Source organism: Erinaceus europaeus, chromosome 17, assembly GCF_950295315.1.
Source record: "Erinaceus europaeus chromosome 17, mEriEur2.1, whole genome shotgun sequence".
NCBI classification, from domain to species: domain Eukaryota; kingdom Metazoa; phylum Chordata; class Mammalia; order Eulipotyphla; family Erinaceidae; genus Erinaceus; species Erinaceus europaeus.
Genome location: NC_080178.1, coordinates 35,852,886 through 35,875,116, shown reverse-complemented (window position 1 = coordinate 35,875,116; position 22,231 = coordinate 35,852,886). Strand labels below are relative to the sequence as shown.

The 22,231-nt window shown below is 39.6% G+C and overlaps 1 protein-coding gene across 3 annotated transcripts in view; it reads right to left on the bottom strand.

Moving 5' to 3' along the window:
* Nucleotides 1-22,231, bottom strand: part of CCDC34 (coiled-coil domain containing 34) — a 43,824-nt gene that overhangs the window by 15,034 nt on the left and 6,559 nt on the right. For all 3 annotated transcript variants that reach the window (XM_060176661.1, XM_060176664.1, XM_060176660.1), the window contains exon 2: nt 15,176-15,311. In XM_060176661.1, the coding sequence (XP_060032644.1) occupies nt 15,176-15,311 (136 nt within the window). The remainder of the gene's footprint in view (nt 1-15,175; nt 15,312-22,231) is intronic.

Below are 22,231 nucleotides of genomic sequence, written 5' to 3'. Positions count from 1 at the left end.
ATGCTAGTTTCTCAAAATGCTAATATTCAACAATCAGAATATATCATCTTAACATTGCTGCAAATAAAAAAAAAGTTTAAGTAGGTATCTTCATGATGGACTAAAATAAAATTATTTTTTCCTTTTGTTGCCCTTGTTTATCATCATTGTTATTATTTCTGTTGTTGTTGTTGGATAGGACAGAGAGAAATCAAGAAGGGGAAGACAGAGATGGGGAGAGAAAGACAGACACTGGTAGACATGCCTGTGTAGTGAACACCCTGCAGGTGGGGAGCAGGGAGCTCGAACCTGGATCCTGATGCTGTTTCCTGCGCTTTGCGCCATGTGCGCTTAACCTGCTGCGCCACCTTCTGGTTCCTGACTAAAATATTTTTTTTAGTTCAATCTTAAGAGATGTCTGAAACAAATCTAAAGGTTGGTTGTTGAACCATATCTCTGGCATGGTTCATACTAAAATATTTTAATTATTTCAAAAATAATGAGTTAGATATAGAAATACCAAACTACTACATAACTAAAAAAGTTTAATCTTTCTTTTTTATTTATTTATAAAAAGGAAACACTGAAAAAATCATATTATAAGATGGGTACAACTCCACACTATTCTGACCACCAGAACTCTATATCCCATTCCCTCCCTTTATAGCTTTGCTATTCTTTAATCCTCTGGGAGTATGGACCCAAGGTCATTGTGGGATGCAGAAGGTAGAAGGTCTGGCTTCTGTAACTGCTTCCCCGCTGAAGATGAGCATTGACAGGCTGATCCATACTCCCAGCCTTCTCTCTTTCCCTAGCGGGGTGGGGGTTCTGGGGAATCGGAGCTCCAGAACACATTGGTGGGGCTGTCTGTCCAGGGAAGTATGGTTGGCATCATACTAGCATCTGGAACCTTGTGGCTGAAAAGAGAGTTAACATATAAAGCCTAACAAATTGTTGACTAATCATGAACCTGAAGGCTGGAGTAGTGCAGATGAAGAGTTGGGGGGATCTCCATTTTGTAGATAGCTAGTGGGCATATTTTAGTTATATTCCAAAGGGTCTGTGGCTATACTAGTTTTTTTTGTTTGTTTGTTTTCCCTTGAGCCTTAAATCTGATATGCAGGTAGATCCTCGTTATTGTCTGGGGAGATGATGTCATGGCTGGAAAAAGGACCAGAAAGCTAGATCAGGTAAAAGAATAGCTCCCAAATATGGGAAAGGTGTATAAATATTGTTGACTGTAAACCCCATCAATTTGATGTGATCTGGGGCCCATATTCAGCTTAGGAGCCTATGTGACCTCTGCATCCCTGTAGATCCGACCTCACATTCTGTGGTCATGAGTAGGAACATTCCAAGATGCCTAATATTAGAAACTATCTTCCTCAGGTGTAGCATAGAATATGTTGTCCAACCTCCCTTCAGAGGATAGAACATTCTCTACCGTTGTTGATCCAAGTTGAGGGCAAGGTCCTATGGGGGCCCACAAAGGGTCTGTTTTGTTCCTGATAAGAGATGACCAGTAACAATGGAGGGAGGGATTTTTTCAAGGTCTAGGCCCATCAAGTCTGTTTGGGAATCTCAGGACTCCACAAACAGGGCCCCAGCCGAATGGGTGGTCTGATAGTGACTAAAGTGTCATTGTTAGAGTATGCCAGTCCCTTGCCCTTATTCAGCTTTTGCAGTCCTTGCTTTGATAAAGATAGCTTGGGAGTGAGTGAGGGAAGTATAATAGGAAATAGGTGAGGAGGGTAAAAGTTTAATCTTTCTACCAATAATACCTTGCTTAAGCCATCATGGCAGAGACTTCACGATCATTATTACAATCTTGTTCTCAAAACAAATCTCCTTTCATGCATAGCAACAACTAAGAATTCATTCTGTTTGTTTTATTGGCAACCCAGAAACTGAATACAGGGGCTCATACTTGTAAAGCATGTCCTATACAACCTAGTTATATCCCTGGTCACCACTAACTTCTATTGAGTGTGTCCTGTATACTAGGCCATATTATTATTATTTTCTTTAATTTTACTTATAAAAAGAAAACTCCGACAAAACCATAGGATAAGAGGGAACGACTCCACACAATTCCCATCACCAGAACTCCGTATCCCATCCCCTCCCTTCATAGCTTTCCTATTCTTTAACCCTCTGGGAGTATGGACCCTCTGGGAGTATGGACCTTGTAGGATGCAGAAGGTGGAAGGTCTGGCTTTTGTAATTGCTTCCCTGCTGAACATGGGCATTGGCAGGTCAATCTATACTTCCAGCCTGCCTCTCTCTTTCCCTAGTGGGGTGGGGCTCTAGGGAGGTAGAGCTCCAGGACACATTGGTAGGGGTGGCTGTCCAGGGAAGTCTGGCTGGCATCATGCTAGCATCTGGAACTTAGTGGCTAAAAAGAGAGTTAACATATAAAGCCAAACAAATTTAAGGACCTGGATGTTAGGCCAGAAACTATCAAATATTTAGAGGAAAACATTGGAGGAACACTTTCCCACCTAAACTTCAAGGACATCTTTGATGATATAAATCCAATTGCAAGGAAGACTAAAGCAGAAACAAATCAATGGGACTACATCAAATTGAAAAGCTTCTGCACAGCCAAAGAAACTATCACACAAACAAAAGACCCCTCACAGAATGGGAGAAGATCCTCACATGCCATACATCAGACAAGAGATTAATCACCAAAATATACAAGAGCTCAGCAAACTTAGCAACAAAAAAGCAAATGACCCTATCCATAAATGGGCAGAGGGTATGAACAGAACAGTCACTACAGAAGAGATCCAAAAGGCTAACAAACACCTGAAAAATTGCTCTAGGTCACTGATTATCAGAGAAATGCAAATAAAAACAACATTGAGAGACCACCTTACTCCTGTGAGAATAGCATACATCAAAAAGGACAGTAGCAACAAATGCTGGAAAGGTTGTGTGTGGGGACAAAGGAACCCTCCTGCACTGCTGATGAGAATGTAAATTGGTCCAACCTCTGTTGGTACCATGTGTAAGCCTGATAGAGCTTAGGGAGAACCACCCCCGTCCTTGGATGGAGGTCTGAGAAGATAACCTCTTGGTAAGTCTCTCTCAACCGAGGCGAGCATAAGGGGGGAAACTCAGACTTGGTTCTTTCCTTCTTGACTCTCAGGCCCACAGAAACCCCAGTACTTCCCTCCAGGGAAAGAACCAACTGCAGGCCACATGGCCGCAGATTCACTTATTCAAAGTCACCTTCTGATCACAGAAGAATACACCTTATCACACATTTCATCACACACCTCAGATCCAAGACAAGAGAAATTCCAAACTATATGGCTCTTTGATATCCATCTTCTCTCTGTCTCACCCTACGGGTTTAACCCCTATGCTTCTCTCAAATACCTTTGGATAATTAAGTTGCTTGCGTCATGGAGAATAACTGTCTTGTATCTCATCAATTCCTGTCATACCAGCCCCCTACCTTAGGGGCATGCCGACCGTTAAGAAACCTGTAATTTCTGACATATTTCAGTAATATTCCCTTCATTGTTTTTCTATTTAACTCATGACCACTTTGCTAATAAACAGATTCTAGGCACGCTAAGAGTCCCCTGGTGTCTTTTACTTCATGTCACCCCTGTCGTGAGCGAGAAAGAACCAACCAGTTCGTTACCTTTCCCCTGGAGACCACCCCGCCGGAGAGAGACCCCGAAAAACCTCTGTGGAGAGCAGCCTGGAGAACTCTCTCTCACAAGGCTAGTCATGGACCTTCCATATGACCCAGTAATGTCTCTCCTAGGGATACACCCCAAGGACTCCATAACACTCAACCAAAAAGATATGTGTACACCTATGTTCATAGCAGCACAATTCATAATATCTAAAACCTGGAAGCAAGCCAGGTGCCCAACAACAGATGAGTGGCTGAGAAAGCTGTGGTATACATACACAATGGAATACTAAGCAACTATTAAGAACAATGAACCCACCTTCTCTGACCCATCTGGGATGGAGCCAGAAGGAATTATGTTAAGTAAGTTAAGTCAGAAAGATAAAGACGAGAATGGGATGATCCCACTCATAAACAGAAGTTGAGAAAGAAGAACAGAAAGAGAAACTCAAAGCAGGATTGAACTGAATTTGGAGTAGGGCACCAAAATAAAAACCCTGGGTTGAAGGTAAGGGTGGATGTTCAGCTTCACGGGTGGGGGTGGGGGGTGGGGTGGGTGTAGGATGGGATGGGACACAGTCTTTTGGTGGTGGGAATGGTGTTTATGTACACTAGGCCATATTCTATTGTTCATATTCTATAGTCCCCATAATAATACCATAAGGGCAAGGGAAACAGTTCACCCAGTAGAATGCACATGACGATCCTGGTTCAAGTCTGGACACTACATGAGAACATCACGGACAGACCAGGGAATGCTCCATAGATGGTGGGGTGCGTCTATGGTGTCTCTTCTCTGTTTCTCTTTCCCTCTCTATCTGAACAGAAAGTTTGAAAATGTCAGTCTAGAAGTAGTTTTGCAAACATGCATCCATGAGGCTCTGTTGTATCAACAAACACCACAAGGTAACTGCTTTCCCTCTTTCACGAATAAAGAAACCAAGAACAGAGATGGTAAGGATTTGCCCAAGGTCCAAGTTTCTAATCAAATAAATACAGCTCAAAACTTTATACTTTCAATTATCCCACTACTGCCTCTGTAATATCTGCCTTATATCAAGAGACTGGTAAGGCTAAAATTTCTGCTTTGATCTGTGTGACAACAAAGTCCAGGTTCCTTTAGAAATTTTCACTAATAGAATTAATTTACTTTATTGTATGCTGACCCTAGAGATGGCCTTTTTTGTTAGCGTAACAAGGAACTTCTAGCAAAGGTAGAGATACAGCTTAATACAATAAAATGAACCCTATTGTACCACTGGATCATTAAGTTAGTTTTTCCAAATAGTAAGTCTAAAATAAATAAAAAAGAATTATGACCAATGTTTCCTTTTAGAATATATATATATGGTCAAGAGCTAGCGCACCAGGTAAGATACACAAATTAGAGTGCACAAGGACCCAAGTTCAAGTTCCATCTATAGGGTCAAATGTCTCTATTCAAAATAAATAAGTAAATGAAGGAAATAGTGCCACTAGGGAAGCAGCTTAGCAGGAGAAGCAGAGACCTTGCATGCATGAAGTCTTGGGCTGGATCCCCTGGAGAGCATAAGACATAGCAGGGCTCTGGTCTCTTTCTCTTAAAAAAGAAATGAAAAAAAAAAAATCATGTTTTTTTAATTAATTTTTTATTTTATAAAATTTATTTTTAAGTTAATAGGAGTATATATTAACACCATTCCTACCAACAAAGGTCTGTGTCCCAATCCTCAAGCCCCTACAGTGAAGCTGAAAATCTACCCCCACCCTCCTCCCAGAGTTTTTTTTTTACCTTGGTGCAACACTACAAACTCAGACAAATTCTACTTTATATTTCCCTTTCTGTTCTTCTTCTCAACTTATGTTTTTGAGTGGGATCATATTTTACTTATTTCTTATTTTATACAGGAGAGAGAAACTGAGAGAGGATGAAGAGAACAAGAAGGAGAGAGACAAAGGAAGAACTGCAGTACTGTTTGACCATTCATACAGCTTCCTTTCTGCAAGTGGGGACGAAGGGTATCAACCAGGGTCCTTGCACAACCTAAATGTATGCTCTTATTAATCAACTATGATTAATCAACTATGCCACCACCCAGTCCCAAATAAATAAATCTTTTTGAAAACAACAAGGGAGTCTTTATTAACAAAATGACTGATGGGTGGAGAGGATCCCCTAAGGCTCACCAAATGGAACTGTGAGTCTCCATCGCTATAGTCTCCTAGAGGTTGGAGCAGCAGCCAGGAGACCCTATGCTGACATCAGAGAAAGAGAAGTGATCAGGCAACTCAAGAGAAGACATATATTCTCAGTGGTCTAGAAATGGGGCTGTATAGTGGAAGCCTTTCCACATTGTTCTCAGTTCTCCTGATGAATTGGGAGATATGTTGAATCACTGCCTCAGAACCCACAGAGTACAAACAGGACTTTTTTTTTTTTTTTTTAGAACTAACAGGGCCAAGGAGTGCTGCCTGGCACAACTCTGGCTGCTGTCAGAGCAGTTGAACTGGGCCAGAGGCTTTGGACAAAAACTGAGTAAAATGCACAAAATATGGAAAGTCAACAGTACACTACTTTAAAATTACAAGATAAAAGAGGAAATAAAGGAAGGAATCAAATTGTTTCTAGAGTTCAGAGAAAATGAAGACACAAGCTATCAAAATATTTGGGACACTGCTAAGGCAGTACTAAGAGGGATGTTCATAGCCACACAAGCACACATTATGAAATAATAAAAAGTTCAAATAAGGGAGTCGGGCGGTGGCGCAGTGGGTTAAGCGCACGTGGCGCAAAGTGCAGGGACCGGCGTAAGGTTCCCGGTTCGAGCCTCCGGCTCCCCACCTGCAGGGGAGTCGCTTCACGGGCGATGAAGCAGGTCTGCAGGTGTCTATCTTTCTCTCCCCTCTCTCTCTGTCTTCTCCTCCTCTCTCCATTTCTCTCTGTCCTATCCAACAACAAAGCAACGTCAACAATGGCAATAATAACCGCAACAAGGCTGCAAGAACTAGGGCAACAAAAAGGGGAAAAAAAGGCCTCCAGGAGCGGTGGATTCATAGTGCAGGCACCGAGCCCAGCAATAACCCTGGAGGAAAAAAAAAAAAAAAAAAAGCTCAAATAAATAATCTGATTACATACCTTAAAGACCTAGAAGAAGAAGAACAAAGGAACCCTAAAGCAACCAGAAGGACTGAAATGAATAAAGTTAGGTCAGAAATAAACAACACTGAAAATAAGAAAAACATACAAAAGATCAATGAAGCTAACTGTTGGTTCTCCAGAAGAGTAAATAAAATTGACAAACCCTTAGCCAGACTCACAAAACAAAAAGGGGAGAAAACCCACATAAACTGGGTTGTAAATGAAAGAGGAGATATCACAACAGACACCACAGAAATTCAACATATCATGCAAGGCTTCTATGAACAATTATATGCCACCAAGCTAGAGAATGTGGAAGAAATGGATGAGTTCCTGGATACTTACAAAATTCCACAATTAAATAAGGAGGAACTAGAAAATATCAACAGGCCAATCACAGCCAGAGAAATTGAAACAGTTATCAAAAACCTTCCCAAGAATAAAAGTCCTGGACCAGATGGTCTTACAAATGAATTCTACAAAACCTTCAAGGAAGAGTTAATCCCTCTACTTTTAAAAGTCTTCTAGAAGACTGAAGACACAGGAATACTCCCTTGCAGCTTCTATGAAGCCAACATCACTCTGATACCAAAAGCAGACAGGGACACAACCAAAAAAGAAAACTATAGACCGCTATCTCTGATGAACATAGATATTAAACACTGAACAAAATACTAGCCAACCAAGTACAGCAGTATATTAAAAAGAGTGTTCATTATAACGAAGTTGGGTTTATCCCAGGCATGCAAGGCTGGTTTAATATATGTAAAACAATCAACATGTGGGAGTTGGGCGGTAGCATAGCGGGTTAAGTGCATGTGGCGGGTTAAGCACAAGGACCAGAATAAGGATCCAGGTTTGAACCCCTGGATCCCCACCTGCAGGGGAGTCGCTTCACAGGCAGTATGATCCATCACATCAATAAAATCAAGACCAAACACCACCTAATTATTTCAATAGATGAGAGAAAGCCTTTGACTAAATTCAACATCCATTTACGATCAAAATGCTACAAAAAGTGTGAATAGATGGAAAATTCCTCAATAATGGACTCCTTATATAGCAAACCAACAGCCAACATCATACTCAATGGTGAAAAACTGAGAGCATTCCCCCTCAGATCAGGTACTAGACAAGGCTGTCCACAATCACCACTACTATTTGACATAGTATTGGAAGTTCTCACTATGGCAATCAGGCAGGATCAAGAAGTTAAAGGAATACAGATTGAAAGAAAAGAAGTCAAACTCTATTTGCAGACGACAGCACCCATAGAAAAACTTAAAGATCAACCTGTCAACACCCATGTTCAGCGGGGAAGCAATTACAGAAGCCAGACCTTCCACCTTCTGCATCCCACAGTGACATTGGGTCCATACTCTCAGAGGGATAAAGAATAGGAAAGCTATCAGGGGAGGGGATGGCATACAGAGTTCTGGTGATGTGAATTGTGTGGAGTTGTACCCCTCTTTTCCTATGGTTTTGTCAATGTTTCCTTTTTATAAATAAGAAAATGAAAAAGAAAAGAAAAAATATGTAAAAATTAATAAAAAAATAAAAACCTAAAGATTCTAGCAGGAAGCTTTTGAAAATTATCAGGCAATACAGTAAGGTGTCAGGCTACAAAATTAACACACAAAAGTCAGTGGCATTCCTCTATGCAAACACTGAAGTAGCAGAAGAAGAACAGTAATTAATTCCTTTTACTATAGCAACAAGAACAATAAAATATCTAGGAATAAACCTAACCAAAGAAGTTGAAGACTTGTATACTGAAAATTATAAGTCACTATTCAAGGAAAAAGAAAAAGAAAAAGACACAAAGAAGTGGAAAGATATTCCATGTTCATGGGTTGGAAGAATTAACATCATTAAAATGATTATACTACCCAGAGCCATCTACAAATTTAATTAAATTCCCATCAAGGTCTCAACTAATTTTAGGAGGATAGAACAAATGCTAGAAATATTTATCTGGAACCAAAAAAAGACTCAGAATTCCCAAAAAAATCTTGAGAAGAAAGAACAGAACTGGAGGCATCACATTCCCATATCTCAAATTGTATTATAGGGCCACTGTAATCAAAACTGCTTGGTACTGGAATGTAAACAGACACACTGACCAGTGGAATAGAATTGAGAGCCCTGAAGTAAGTCTTCACACCTATGGACATCTAATCTTTGACAAAGGTACTCAGATTAGTAAGTGGGAATAGGGGAATTTCTTCAATAAACGGTGCTGGAAAAAATGAGTTGAAACATGCAGAAGAATGAAACTGAACCACTATATTTCACCAAACACAAAAATAAACTCCAATCGGATCAAGGACTTGGATGTTAGACCAGAAACTATCAAATATTTACAAGAAAATATTGGCAGAACTTGTTCCATATAAATTTTAAAGATATCATCAATGAAACACATTCAAATTACAAAAAAGACTAAAACAAAAATAAGTCAATGGGATTACATCAAATTTAAAAGCTTCTGCACAGCAAACAAAGACAGCCCTCACAGAATGGGAGAGCTTTACATGCCATACATCAGACAAGAGGCTAATAACCAAAATAGATAAAGAGCTTGCCAATCTCAACAAGAAAACAAATGACCCCATTCAAAAATGGGGAGAGACATGCACAGAACATTCACCACAAAGAGATCCAAAAGGTTGAGAAACATATGAAAATATGCTCCAAGTCACTGATTGTCAGAGAAATGCAAATAAAGAGAACAATGACATACATCAGAAAAGGTAGTAGCAAGGACAAATGCTAGAGAGGTTGTGGGGACAAAGGAACCCTCCTGCACTGCTGGTGAGAATGTAAATTGGTCCAACCCCTGTCGGAGAGCAGTCAGGAGAACTCTCTGTAGGCTAGAAGTGGACCTACCCTATGATCCTGCAATTCCTCTCCTGGGGATATATCCTGAGGAACCGAACATACCCATCCAAAAAGATTTGTGTATACTTATGTCCATAGCAGCACAATTTGTAATAGCCAAATCCTGGAAGCAACCCAAGTGTCCAACAACAAATGAGTGGCTGAGTAATTTGTGGTATATATACAAAATGGAATACTTACTCAGCTATTAAAAGTGGTGGTTTCACCCCATTTTCAGCCCATCTTGGATGGAGCTTGAAGAAATCATGTTAAGTGAGAAAAGTCAGAAAGAAAAAGATGAATATGGGATGATCTCACTCATAGGCAGAAGTTGTCTAAGAAGATCAGAGAAGAAAACACTAAGCAGAACTTGGACTGGAGTTGGTGTATTGCACCAAAGTAAAAGACTCTGGGGTGGGTGGGGTAGAGGGTTCAGGTCCTGGAACATGATGGCAGAGGACCTAGTAGTGGCTATATTGTTATGTGGAAAACTGGGAAATGATATGCATGTACACACTATTGTATTTACTGTCGACCATAAAACATTAATACAATAAAAAATTTAAATTAAAGAAAATACCAGTTTTGAACAATGTATATACACATACACACACACATATATATGTAGGTAGTATATATCAAGAAGCAAAGCACATTTATCATTATGAACAAGTATTTTAAATGTCACTGAACTAAGTAACAGAATTAGTAATGTTGAAACATGAGCCAAGTAGAGAAATTATATAACTCAAAGTAAGTGCTTAATAACTCTGTGATTAGACTTAACCCTATTTAACCTGGAATCCTAGTAGAAATGCCTCAAGAAGGCATCATAAATTCTCTAATTGATCAAACTTAGACCAAATTAGCTTGGCAACCTAGCATAAAGGCCCCCAAAAGACAGACACCAGAAAACTAATCCTGGTTGACTCAACACCTAAACAACTGGGAGGAAGTCCAAGGTTGTCAGATAAAGAGAGGACTACAAAGCTGGAGAAGGGCAAGAGACTGGCTCACTTAATAGTGGCCTTTTTGGTCAGTATCACACTACTCCATCATCTGGGGCTCTAGTCAGGGAATCCTTGGATTCCCACACAAATATAATAGGCCTAGACCTCTAATGGATTCCTCTCTCCACCATCATTGGCTACTTCCATCAGGAATGCCATAAGCCCTCTTGAGGGCCTTCCCAGGACCTTGCCCTCACCATAAACCAGCAATGGTGGGGAAGGCCCCAGACTCCAAAGAAAGGCTGGGTCATTCTACCCATCCACTTGAGGAAGACTGGTCCTGAAATGAGTGTAGCCTGCAGTGTTCCCAGCTGTGACCATGAGCTGTGAGCTCAGACTGACAGGAACTTAGAGCTTACACAGGCTCTTGTGCTAAATATAAATATAAATTATATAGCCCCTGGGTCAGGTGGATGAGGTAAACAGTTAACTTTATTCATTTTTTTTCTAAGAATGGAAGCTAATCTCAGTCTTAACCCAACTTCCTAAGCCATTTTCTCTGCTCTGACACCATCTTTTCACACCTTTTTATCCAGCACCATGTTAGCTATCAAACTCAAGCAAAAACTATGGTAGCTGTGGGCCAATAGGAACATGCTTTAATTGGACTTCCTTCCACCCTAAGGTCCCTCCCTATTCTAATCTAATCTGATCCTACTTTTTGGTTCCTGCTCGTTAATCATTTTGTTCTGCTTTATATCTTGCTCCTTTCAGATGCTATGATTCCATCCTGACTTCTTTGAGCAGATGACTTCACCTCTCCAGAGCCCTATCCCACTAGGGAAAGATAGAAACAGGCCAGGGCTATTAATTGACCTGCCAATGGCCATGTCCAGTGGAAAAACAATCACAGAAACCAGAACTTCCAACTTCTGCACACCAAAAATAATTCTATATTCTATATATAATATCTATATTCCCAGTGAGGGAGAACTGATTGTGAGAAGATGACCAGAGGGCTCTGAACTCCATCTCCATCAGGACCCGGAGAATGAAGAGGAAAAAGGGAGGGACAGTTGGATGCAGTAATAGGTGTAATGTGTGACTGGGGAAGGAAGAGAAGGTGGGACCTTAGAAAAGGGGGGGGGCAAATATATACAAATATAGACAGTTGTAGAAATAATAACCCATATCTGCAATCTTAGGAAAACTTCTATAGTTTATAGTGGAAGGATTAGGGATTCAGAACTCTGGTGGTGAGAACTGTGTAGAGCTGTATCTCTGTTATCTTGTAATTTTGTAAATGAATATTAAATCACTAATAAAAATTTTTAAAAAAGAAAAATGAGTCAGGCTAAAAGTCTAGAATCCTAATGTACACTAGTTGAAAAGAAATAAAAAGGCTGTGGTCCGGGAGGTGGCACAGTGGATAAAGCATGAGTTTCTGAGTTCAATCCCTGGCAGTACATGTACCAGTATAATGTTTGGTTCTTTCTTTCCTCCTATCTTTCTCATAAATACATAAATAAAATATTAAGAAAAAAATAAAAAGGCTTTAAGAATATGAATAACATCAATAACAGTATCAGTAAGAACACCACCAGCTATTATTATACTTAGTCATAATTAATCTTTCTAAGTCCTGTGACACAGGTATTATTTTATTCTTATTGTTCAGATGAGAAAATTCAAGTATAAAAGTTTAAATAAGCTAGCATGATGCTAAAATATAAACTGTTTTTTTTTTTCATTAGTGGTGTAATAATGATAAGATTGTGAGGTAGGAGTGGTACAATTCCATACAATTCCCACCAACAGAGTGCCATATCCACTCCCCTCCATTGAAAGGTTCCATATCCTTTATCCCTCTGCCTTTATGGAGTGCAGAAAGTGGGAGTTCTGGCTCCTGTAATTGCTTCTCCACTGGACATGGGCATTGACAGGTCAATCCATAACCCCAACCTGTTCCTATCTTTCCTTAGTAAGGCATCAGTCTGGGGAGGTAGGGCTCCAGGACATATAGGTGAGGTCATCTGCCCAAAGAAGTGAAGCTGGTGTCATGCAACTTGGTGGCTGAATAGCATTAAGATATAAAGCAGAACAAATTGTTTAATAATCAGGGATGGGATATGGAACTCTGGTGGTGGAAATTGTGTGGAATTATACCCCTCTTATCCTATGGTGTTGTCAATATTTCCATTTTATAAATAAATAGATATGGACCCTAGGTCAGATCGATGGGGTTTACAGTTAACAGTATTTATATACCTTTCCCATATTTGGGAGCTACTCTCTACCCCAATCCAGCTTTCTAGTCCTATTCCCAACTCTGACACCATCTTCCCAGATAATTCTTTCAGCCCACCTGCAAGTTAGCTATTGGGCTCAGGCAAAAATATAAAATCTTAAGTACTGTGTCCTCTTATGAAGAAAAGAAAGATTAGTGTGCACTTTACCAGGAACAAATGTGTATTTTAGAAAGCAAGGTATAGGGAGTTGGGTGGTTGCGCTGTGGGTTAAGCTCAGGTGGCATAAAGCACAAGGACTGGTGTAAGGATCCAGGTTTGAGCCCCTGGTTCCCCACTTGCAAGGGAGTCGCTTCACAAACTGTGAAGCAGGTCTGCAGGTGCCTTTCTCTCTCCCTCTCTGACTTGCCCTCCTCTCTCCATTTCTCTCTGTCATATCCAACAATGACATCAGTAACAACAACAATAATAACTACAACAATAAAACAAGGGCAACAAAAGGGAATAAATAAATAAATATTTAAAAAAGAAACAATGCAAGGTGGGAGTTGGGCGGTAGTGCAGCAGTTTAAGCGCATGTTGCGCAAAGCACAAGGACCAGCAGAAGGATCACGGTTCGAGCCCCCGGCTTCCCACCTGCAGGGGAATCGCTTCACAGGCGGTGAAGCAGGTCTGCAGGTATCTATCTTTCTCTTCCCCTCCTCTGTCCATTTCTCTCTGTCCTATCCAACAACAACCACATCAGTAACAACAATAATAACTACAACAAGGGCACCAAAAGGGAATAAATAAATAAATAAATATTTTTAAAAAGAAGAAGAAACGAAGCAAGGTATAGGTAAGTAGGAGAACGTACTGGTTTCCACAATCATTTGAATCCTAAGACCGACTATGTGATTGCCTACCTTGTTAGAAACACATCACAGAAATAAGATCTAGTTTTAAAACTGAAAAGGAAAATTTATTGCAAGGAAAATTAAGGAAGGCAAAACTTTACTTCTAAGAATTTTCAAGGCAACACAATTACAAATAGATCAGGAAAAACTTAAATAACCAACAACAGTAAACCAGTTAAAAATATTCAGATATATATGTAGAAGAGTTTAGGTATCTATTTTAATATTAGTCATTTAAGAATTATATTGTAAAAGTATACACAGGGGTCAGGTGTTGGCTCACCTGGTAGAGGCTGTTTCTAACCCCCAGCCTCCACTTGTAGGGAGGAAGCCTCATGAGTGGTGGGATAGTGCTGCAGTTGTCCCTCCTTCACTGTCTCTCTCTCCTTCATGATCTTTCACTCTTTATTAAAAAAAAAAAAAAAAATTAAGCAATAACAACAACTACCATAAAGGATGGTGGAGTTGTGCGGATACCAGGCCCCAGCAGTAATCTGGGTGGTAAATAATTCTGACACACTGGGTTGTTGGAAAAATCATGTTGTGTTTTTGCATAGAAAAATATGTCAGGACTTTTCCAACAACCCAATACAAATACATTCATAGTACAGTCAGCAGGGAAAAAGACAGGTTATAAAAAAAACTTTGATCCTACTTCATGAAAAGCAAAATGTCACTTAGTTTCTGTGTTTGGAAGAAAAGAAATCAGATTACGAATCTGGTTACTGGGGAGTGCCACACCAATAATCTATTTGGTTTCTGACTTCCAATTTGAAATACAAGAGTTCAAAGAATGAGAGACTTGTGTGTAAATGTAGTTTAAATTACCTTTTCAGTTTGGAGAGTGAGTCTAGAGATAATCATGAATACAGAATGTTTACAAGCAAGGAAAGAAGATTTAAGAGAAAAAGACCCTAAAAGTTCAGCAGATTCCCATCTACCAGCACAAACTCACTTCAGGAACACATGCTCTGACTGATATAGGAGTAGATCAATATTTCTTTTTCTCCTTTCTTTCAACATTTTATCTAAAAAATTGAGCTGAATTTTAATTAAAGGTGCATATGGTGAAGCCCCATTGTATGTGATACATGGATACACCAAACTTCTTTATGGGGAAGTTGTATGTATACATACACGTTGGTAAGACAGAAGAAAACCATAATATCAACAGCGGCTATCTTCAGTTAATTGGATTAGAAGAGCTTTTCACTTTCTTAGTTATGTTTAGCTTTATTATATTTATGTTTTAGCTTTCTTAAGGTGGTTTCCAGGTTTTATTTACAATGAACATGTACTATTAATAAGCATTATAAAAGTTGCTATCTCAAACTGGCACTAACAAATGCAAAACCTTATTTTGAGAGATCAGATATTGACATTTTAATGTTGACAGCAACTCTAGCTTGTGATCTCATTTATTAAATAAAAGGAGTATTGTTTGGTTTTACCTCTAGGGCTTTCAGTTGCAGACGGTCACGTTCTTCTTTTTCTTTGCCAATAAACCACACTTCCCATGGTGTCAGCCTGCTTTCTGGTAAGCACACCTGCTTCTTTTCTTTTGGGTTATGTTCTGATTCAACCACACTGCTATAAAAGAGAGGGCATATAGCACTTGTGCTCAAACCTTGGCTTAATAGTCAAAACCACTTAACTGTACACTGAAAGAATAATGTATAAATATAAGACGGTGGGTTCCATAAATACATACATACGAACTACTTATATACAAATATACTTTTAGGGGATGGGAGGATCTATATAGGGGTGCAAACCTAGAACATCACACATGTGAAGCATCTTATAACTGAGTCAACGATATAGTAGTAAAGGGGACGCTTTACATGTGTCAGGTCCTAGGTTTGCAGCCCTATAGACCACCCTCCCCAACACACACACACAAAGCTTCTAACTGGACAACTAACCACAGCCCATGATCCTATTCAGATTCTATAGTCAACTTTCTTTTTTCTTAAATTTTTTAAATTATTTATTTATTTATTCCCTTTTGTTGCCCTTGTTTTTTATTGTTGCACTTATTGATGTCATTATTGTTGGACAGGACAGAGAGAAAGGGGGAGAGGAGGGGAAGACAGAGAGGGGGAGAGAAAGATAAGACACCTGCAGACCTGCTTCACCACTTGTGAATTGACTATCCTACAGGTGGGGAGCTGGGGGCTCAAAATGGGATCCTTACCCTTGTGCTTTGTGCCACCTGTGCTTAACCCGCTATGCTACCACCCCACTCCCTAGATTAAACGTTCTTTTCCTTCCTTAAATAGCTTGTGAAACAAACAATATGTATATATGTATACAAGTATGCGTAGAAAAATTATAGCACAGTGTTAATTATACTTCAAATTTTCAGTAAGTCTGACAGCACCCATGGATAGAAAAGTTGTTCAGGGCTGATAACAGCAAATAGAGACCAGATTATTAAAGACTGAAGAGTCGTCTGTCTTTTTAACTTTTATCTGCCTCAACGAATCATTGTACCTAGAGCTATGCACAATTTTCTCTACCTCATAAACTTGTATCTATTATTTCTTCATTCACCCAAGTCCTTATGAAATTTGTATTAAGTGGGAAAGAGTACTTTATTTCAGCTGTATATATACAGATCTGTGTATGAAAATATAGATATATTTGTTATATATATCATAGTTTTCCTTCTCAGTCTTGCAGGATTTCATCTGCTCCTGAAGTCTCAACTACTACTAAGTCAGTTATTCCAGGCCACATCTTTCACTTAAACCAGGTCGGAGGAAGAGTGGTCCTGAAATGAGTGCAGCCTAGAATGCTCCTAGCTGGGATCATGGACTGCAAGCTCCGACGGACAGGGACTTAGACGGACAGGCTCCTGTGTTATATATGAATAGATATGGATCCTAGGTCAGATCAGTGGGGTTTTACAGTCAATGGTATTTATATACTTTCTTTATATCTGGGAGCTACTCTCAGCCCTGATCCAGCTTTCTAGGCCTGTTCTCAACTCTGACACTATCTTCCCAGAAAATACTGTTAGCTCACCTACATGTTAGCTATTGGGCTCAGACAAAAATCACTAAAGTTATGGGATCATACCTAATTAGACTTCCTAGCTTCTTCCCACACAAAGACCCTTAGTTCCATCGACTCTATTCCTACCTTAGGGTTCCTGTTAGTCATTAGTAAGTCACTATTAAAAATAACAAATAAGGGGAGGAGGAAGATAGCGGACTGAGAAGCTGCTAACAGCGAGTGCTCTGATCGCATCGTCGGCAACGGTAGGATTTTCTGCCTTTAGCAGGCCAGTCAATAAGGGGTGACACCAAAGAGGTGATTATAATTTAATTTGGGTTAAGAATTAGAGTAAAGGTGACACGGACTAGCGGGGATCGAGACTTCCCAGGCGGAGCCGGGCAAGGCAAGTGCGCCGGGCATTGTCCTCCGCCCGGGGAAGGCGGCTCCTCCGCCGGTTGCAGAGTGCGGCGGGCAGAGGACCCGAGAGAGCACTTTAGCTCGGGCGCTTTCTCTTGGGAGTCTCCAGGGTCCACCGTGACCCTGAGGGCGGATCCAAAGACTTCTTGAGTATAGCTCTCATTGGATCAAAGGACTTGGAGCTAGTTTTCATTTTCGAGAAATCCTTTAAAAAAGTCAGGAGGGGGGGGTTTCCCAGAAGATGGCGGACTGAGAAGCTGCTAGCCTCTAAGCTCCGAACACACTCCCCTGGAGACAATAGGATTTTCTGCCTTTAGCAGGCCAGCCAATAAGGTGTCCTTAGACACCAAGGAGGTGACTATAACTTAATTTGGGTTAAGAATTAGAGTAGGGAAAAAATTCTTTTTTCTTCCTTTTAATTTTCAAGCATACATCCTTCCCGCCGCCCCCCCCCCTCCCTGGGACCAGCTCCTAGCAGGATACCCCATACCACCAAACAGGGTGTTTTTTTTTTTTTTAATTCACTGATACACATTTGGGAAGTTCCTTGCACTGCTCTTTAATTACAACTCTTCTTCTTATCTTCTCCCTTTTCTCTCTCTTATCTCGCTCTCTCTCTCTCTTTTTTTTTTTTAATCTTGTCATACACTTCTTTCTTCTTTGCCTTTCTGAATTTGTGAATTACTTTGGGGAAGAAATCTGACTCAGAGTGGACTCTCTATGTGTGTATCTCTGCTCTAGTTCCCTTTCCCCTCTTGTTACCCCTAGAATATACACTGGATAGTAGATTTGCATAACTGTCTGTTCTTGCTATCCTCTCTTTCTTTTCTCTTTCTTCACTGGGATTTGGTTACTATTTTTTCACGGACTGGAGAAATTGTTTGGTTAACTGGTAACGATTAAACTACTTCAATACTTGCTTCAGTTGCTACTGTAATTCCGGAGGTTGGTGAGTGCAATTGTCATAAAGGTATTTAGTACAGTGTTACTTGTACTCAAGACACAACAACCGAGGAACAACAGAGCATAAAAAAAAAGAGAGAAACACATAAATAAAAAAATGGGTAGATTAAAAACAAATAAAACTGCTACCCCAATGAATGAAGACAAGAGCCCAGAAGAAACCACAAATCAGTCAGAAGTAACCATAGATAAGAAAAGTATGCAAGCAATAATAAACTTATTAATCACAGAAATGAAAACAACATTGGAGGAAAGGAATGGCAGTATTAGGGAAACAACAGTTGAGACCCGCAAGGAAAATACTGATTATCTTGAGTCAATTAGAGAACTGAAAGCTGAAATAGCTGTAATGAAGAAAGAAGCTGAGGCAAGGGAAAGCAGACTAACAGAAGCAGAAAACAGAATTAGTCAGACAGAGGATGAGTTAGAGAAAACTAAGAAAGAGGTGAAAGAGCTTAAAAAGAGATTGAGAGACACTGAAAACAACAACAGAGACATATGGGATGATATCAAAAGAAGTAACTTTTGTATAATTGGCCTGCCAGAGGAAGAAAGAGAGGAAGGGGAAGCAAACATTCTAGAGGAAATAATACAAGAAAACTTCCCAGACCTGAATAACAGAAAGGATATCAAGGTTCAAGAGGCCCAGAGAGTACCAAACAGAATCAACCCAGACCTGAAGACACCAAGACACATCATAGTCACAATGAGAAGAAGTAAGGATAAAGAAAGGATCTTAAAGGCTGCAAGAGAGAAACAAAAAGTCACATATAGGGGAAAACCCATAAGATTATCTGCAGATTTCTCCACTCAAACTCTAAAAGCCAGAAGGGAGTGGCAAGATATCTATCGAGCCCTAAATGAAAAAGGGTTTCAACCAAGGATAATATATCCTGCTAGACTTTCATTCAAGCTAGATGGAGGGATCAAAATCTTCTTAGACAAACAACAGTTAAAGGAGGCAACCATCACCAAGCCGGCCCTGAAAGAGGTACTAAAAGACCTCTTATAAACAAGAACATCACTATAATACTTGCAATATATCAGAGTAAACAAATTTTTTTTTAGAACAAGGGCACTATAATACGTTAAATCCATAATATCAATAAATGTCAATGGATTAAACTCACCCATCAAAAAGCACAGGGTGGGGGGGGATGGATCAGAAAACATAACCCAACCATATGCTGCTTGCAAGAATCCCATCTGTCACAACAAGATAAACACAGACTTAAAGTGAAAGGATGGAAAACTATCATAAGGGTAACGGTCCACAAAAAAGGGCAGGAACAGCCATTCTCATCTCAGATACGATAGATTTTAAATTAAATAAAGTAATAAAAGATAGGCAAGGACATTACATAATGATTAGAGGATCAATCAGCCAAGAAGACTTAACAATTATTAACATCTATGCACCCAACGAGGGACCATCTAAATACATTAAGCATCTACTGAAAGAATTTCAAAAATACATCAATAGTAATACAATAATAGTGGGAGACTTCAATACCCCACTCTCACACTTAGACAGATCAACAAAGCAGAGAACCAATAAAGATACAAGAGAATGGAATGAAGAGACTGACAGACTAGACCTCTTGGACATTTTCAGACTCCTCCACCCCAAAAAACTGGAATACACCTTCTTTTCAAATACACATAACACATACTCAAGGATAGACCACATGTTAGGCCACAAAGACAGCATCAATAAATTCAAGAGCATTGAAATCATCCCAAGTATCTTCTCAGACCACAGTGGAGTAAAACTAACATTTAACAACAAACAGAAAATTATTAAAAGACATAGAATTTGGAAACTAAACAACATGCTCCTTAAGAACCACTGGGTCAGAAACTCATTCAAACAGGAAATTCAAATGTTCCTGGAAACTAATGAAAATGAAGACACAACCTATCAAAATATTTGGGACACAGCTAAAGCAGTACTGAGAGGGAAACTTATAGCCATACAATCACATATTAAAAACCAAGAAGAAGCCCAAATGAACGACCTTACTGCACACCTCAAGGACTTAGAGGAAGAGGAACAAAGGAACCCTAAAGCAAGCAGAAGGACAGAAATCACTAAAGTTCGAGCAGAAAAAAACAACATCGAAAATAAAAGAACCATACAAAAGATCAATGAAGCCAAATGTTGGTTCTTTGAAAAATTAAACAAAATTGACAAACCCCTAGCCAGAATCACCAAACAAAAAGAGAGAAGACTCAAATTAATAGAATTGTAAACGATGGAGGAGATATCACAACTGACAACACAGAAATCCAGAGAATCCTGCGAAACTTCTATAAAGAACTATATGCCACCAAGCTAGAGAATCTGGAAGAAATGGAACAATTCCTAGAAACCTATGCACTTCCAAAACTGAACCAAGAAGAACTACAAAATCTAAATGCACCAATCACAGACAAAGAAATTGAAACCGTTATTAAGAATCGACCCAACAACAAAAGTCCTGGACCAGATGGCTTCACAAACGAATTCTACAAAACTTTCAGGAAACATTTAATACCCATACTTCTTAAGCTATTCCATAAGATTGAAGAAACAGGAATACTCCCTTCCACCTTCTATGAAGCCAACATCACCCTGATACCAAAAGCTGATAGGGACAGAACAAAAAAGGAAAACTACAGACCAATATCTCTGATGAACATAGATGCCAAAATATTAAACAAGATCTTGGCCAACCGGATACAGCAACACATCAAAAAGATTGTTCATCATGACCAAGTGGGATTCATCCCAGGAATGCAAGGCTGGTTCAACATACGTAAGTCAATCAATATCATTCACCACATCAATAAAAGCAAAGCCAAAAACCACATGATTATCTCAATAGATGCAGAGAAAGCCTTTGACAAAATCCAACACCCATTCATGCTCAAAACTCTACAAAAAATGGGAATAGATGGGAAATTCCTCAAGATAGTGGAGTCCATATATAGCAAACCTACAGCCAACATCATACTCAATGGACAGAAGCTGAAAGCATTCCCCCTCAGATCGGGGACTAGATAGGGCTGTCCACTGTCACCGTTACTCTTCAACATAGTATTGGAAGTTCTTGCCATAGCAATCAGGCAAGAGAAAGAAATCAAAGGAATACAGATTGGAAGGGAAGAAGTCAAGCTCTCACTATTTGCAAATGATATGATAGTATACATAGAAAGACCTAAAGAATCCAGTAGAAAATTACTGGAAGTTATTAGGCAATATAGCAAGGTATCAGGCTACAAAAATCAATGTACAAAAATCAGTGGGATTTCTTTATGCAAACACTAAATCTGAAGAAGACATCCAGAAATCACTCCCATTTACTGTTTCAGGAAAATCAATCAAATACCTAGGAATAAAGTTGACCAAAGAAGTGAAAGACTTGTATACTGAAAACTATGAGTCGCTACTCAAGGAGATAGAAACTGATACCAAGAAATGGAAAGATATCCCATGCTCATGGATTGGAAGAATGAATATCATCAAAATGAATATTCTCCCCAGAGCCATATACAAATTTAATGCAATACCCATCAAAGTTCCACCAAGCTTCTTTAAGAGAATAGAACAAACACTACAATCATTTATCTGGAACCTGAAAACACCTAGAAAAGCCAAAACCATCTTAAGGAAAAGAAACAGAAATGGAGGCATCACACTCCCAGACCTTAAACTATATATATATTTTTTTTTATTTTAAAAATATTTATTTAATTTATTTATTCCCTTTTGTTGCCCTTGTTGTTTTATTGTTGTAGTTATTATTGTTGTTGTCGTTGTTGGATAGGACAGAGAGAAACGGAGGGAGGAGGGGAAGACAGAGAGGAGGAGAGAAAGATAGACACCTGCAGACCTGCTTCACCTCCTGTGAAGTGACTCCCCTGCAGGTGGGGAGCCGGGGTTCGAACCGGGATCCTTATGCCGGTCCTTGTGCTTTGCGCCACCTGCGCTTAACCCGCTGCGCTACAGCCCGACTCCCCCTTAAACTATATTATAAAGCCATCATCATCAAAACAGCATGGTACTGGAACAAAAATAGGCACACAGACCAGTGGAACAGAATTGAAAGCCCAGAAGTAAATCCCAACACCTATGGGCATCT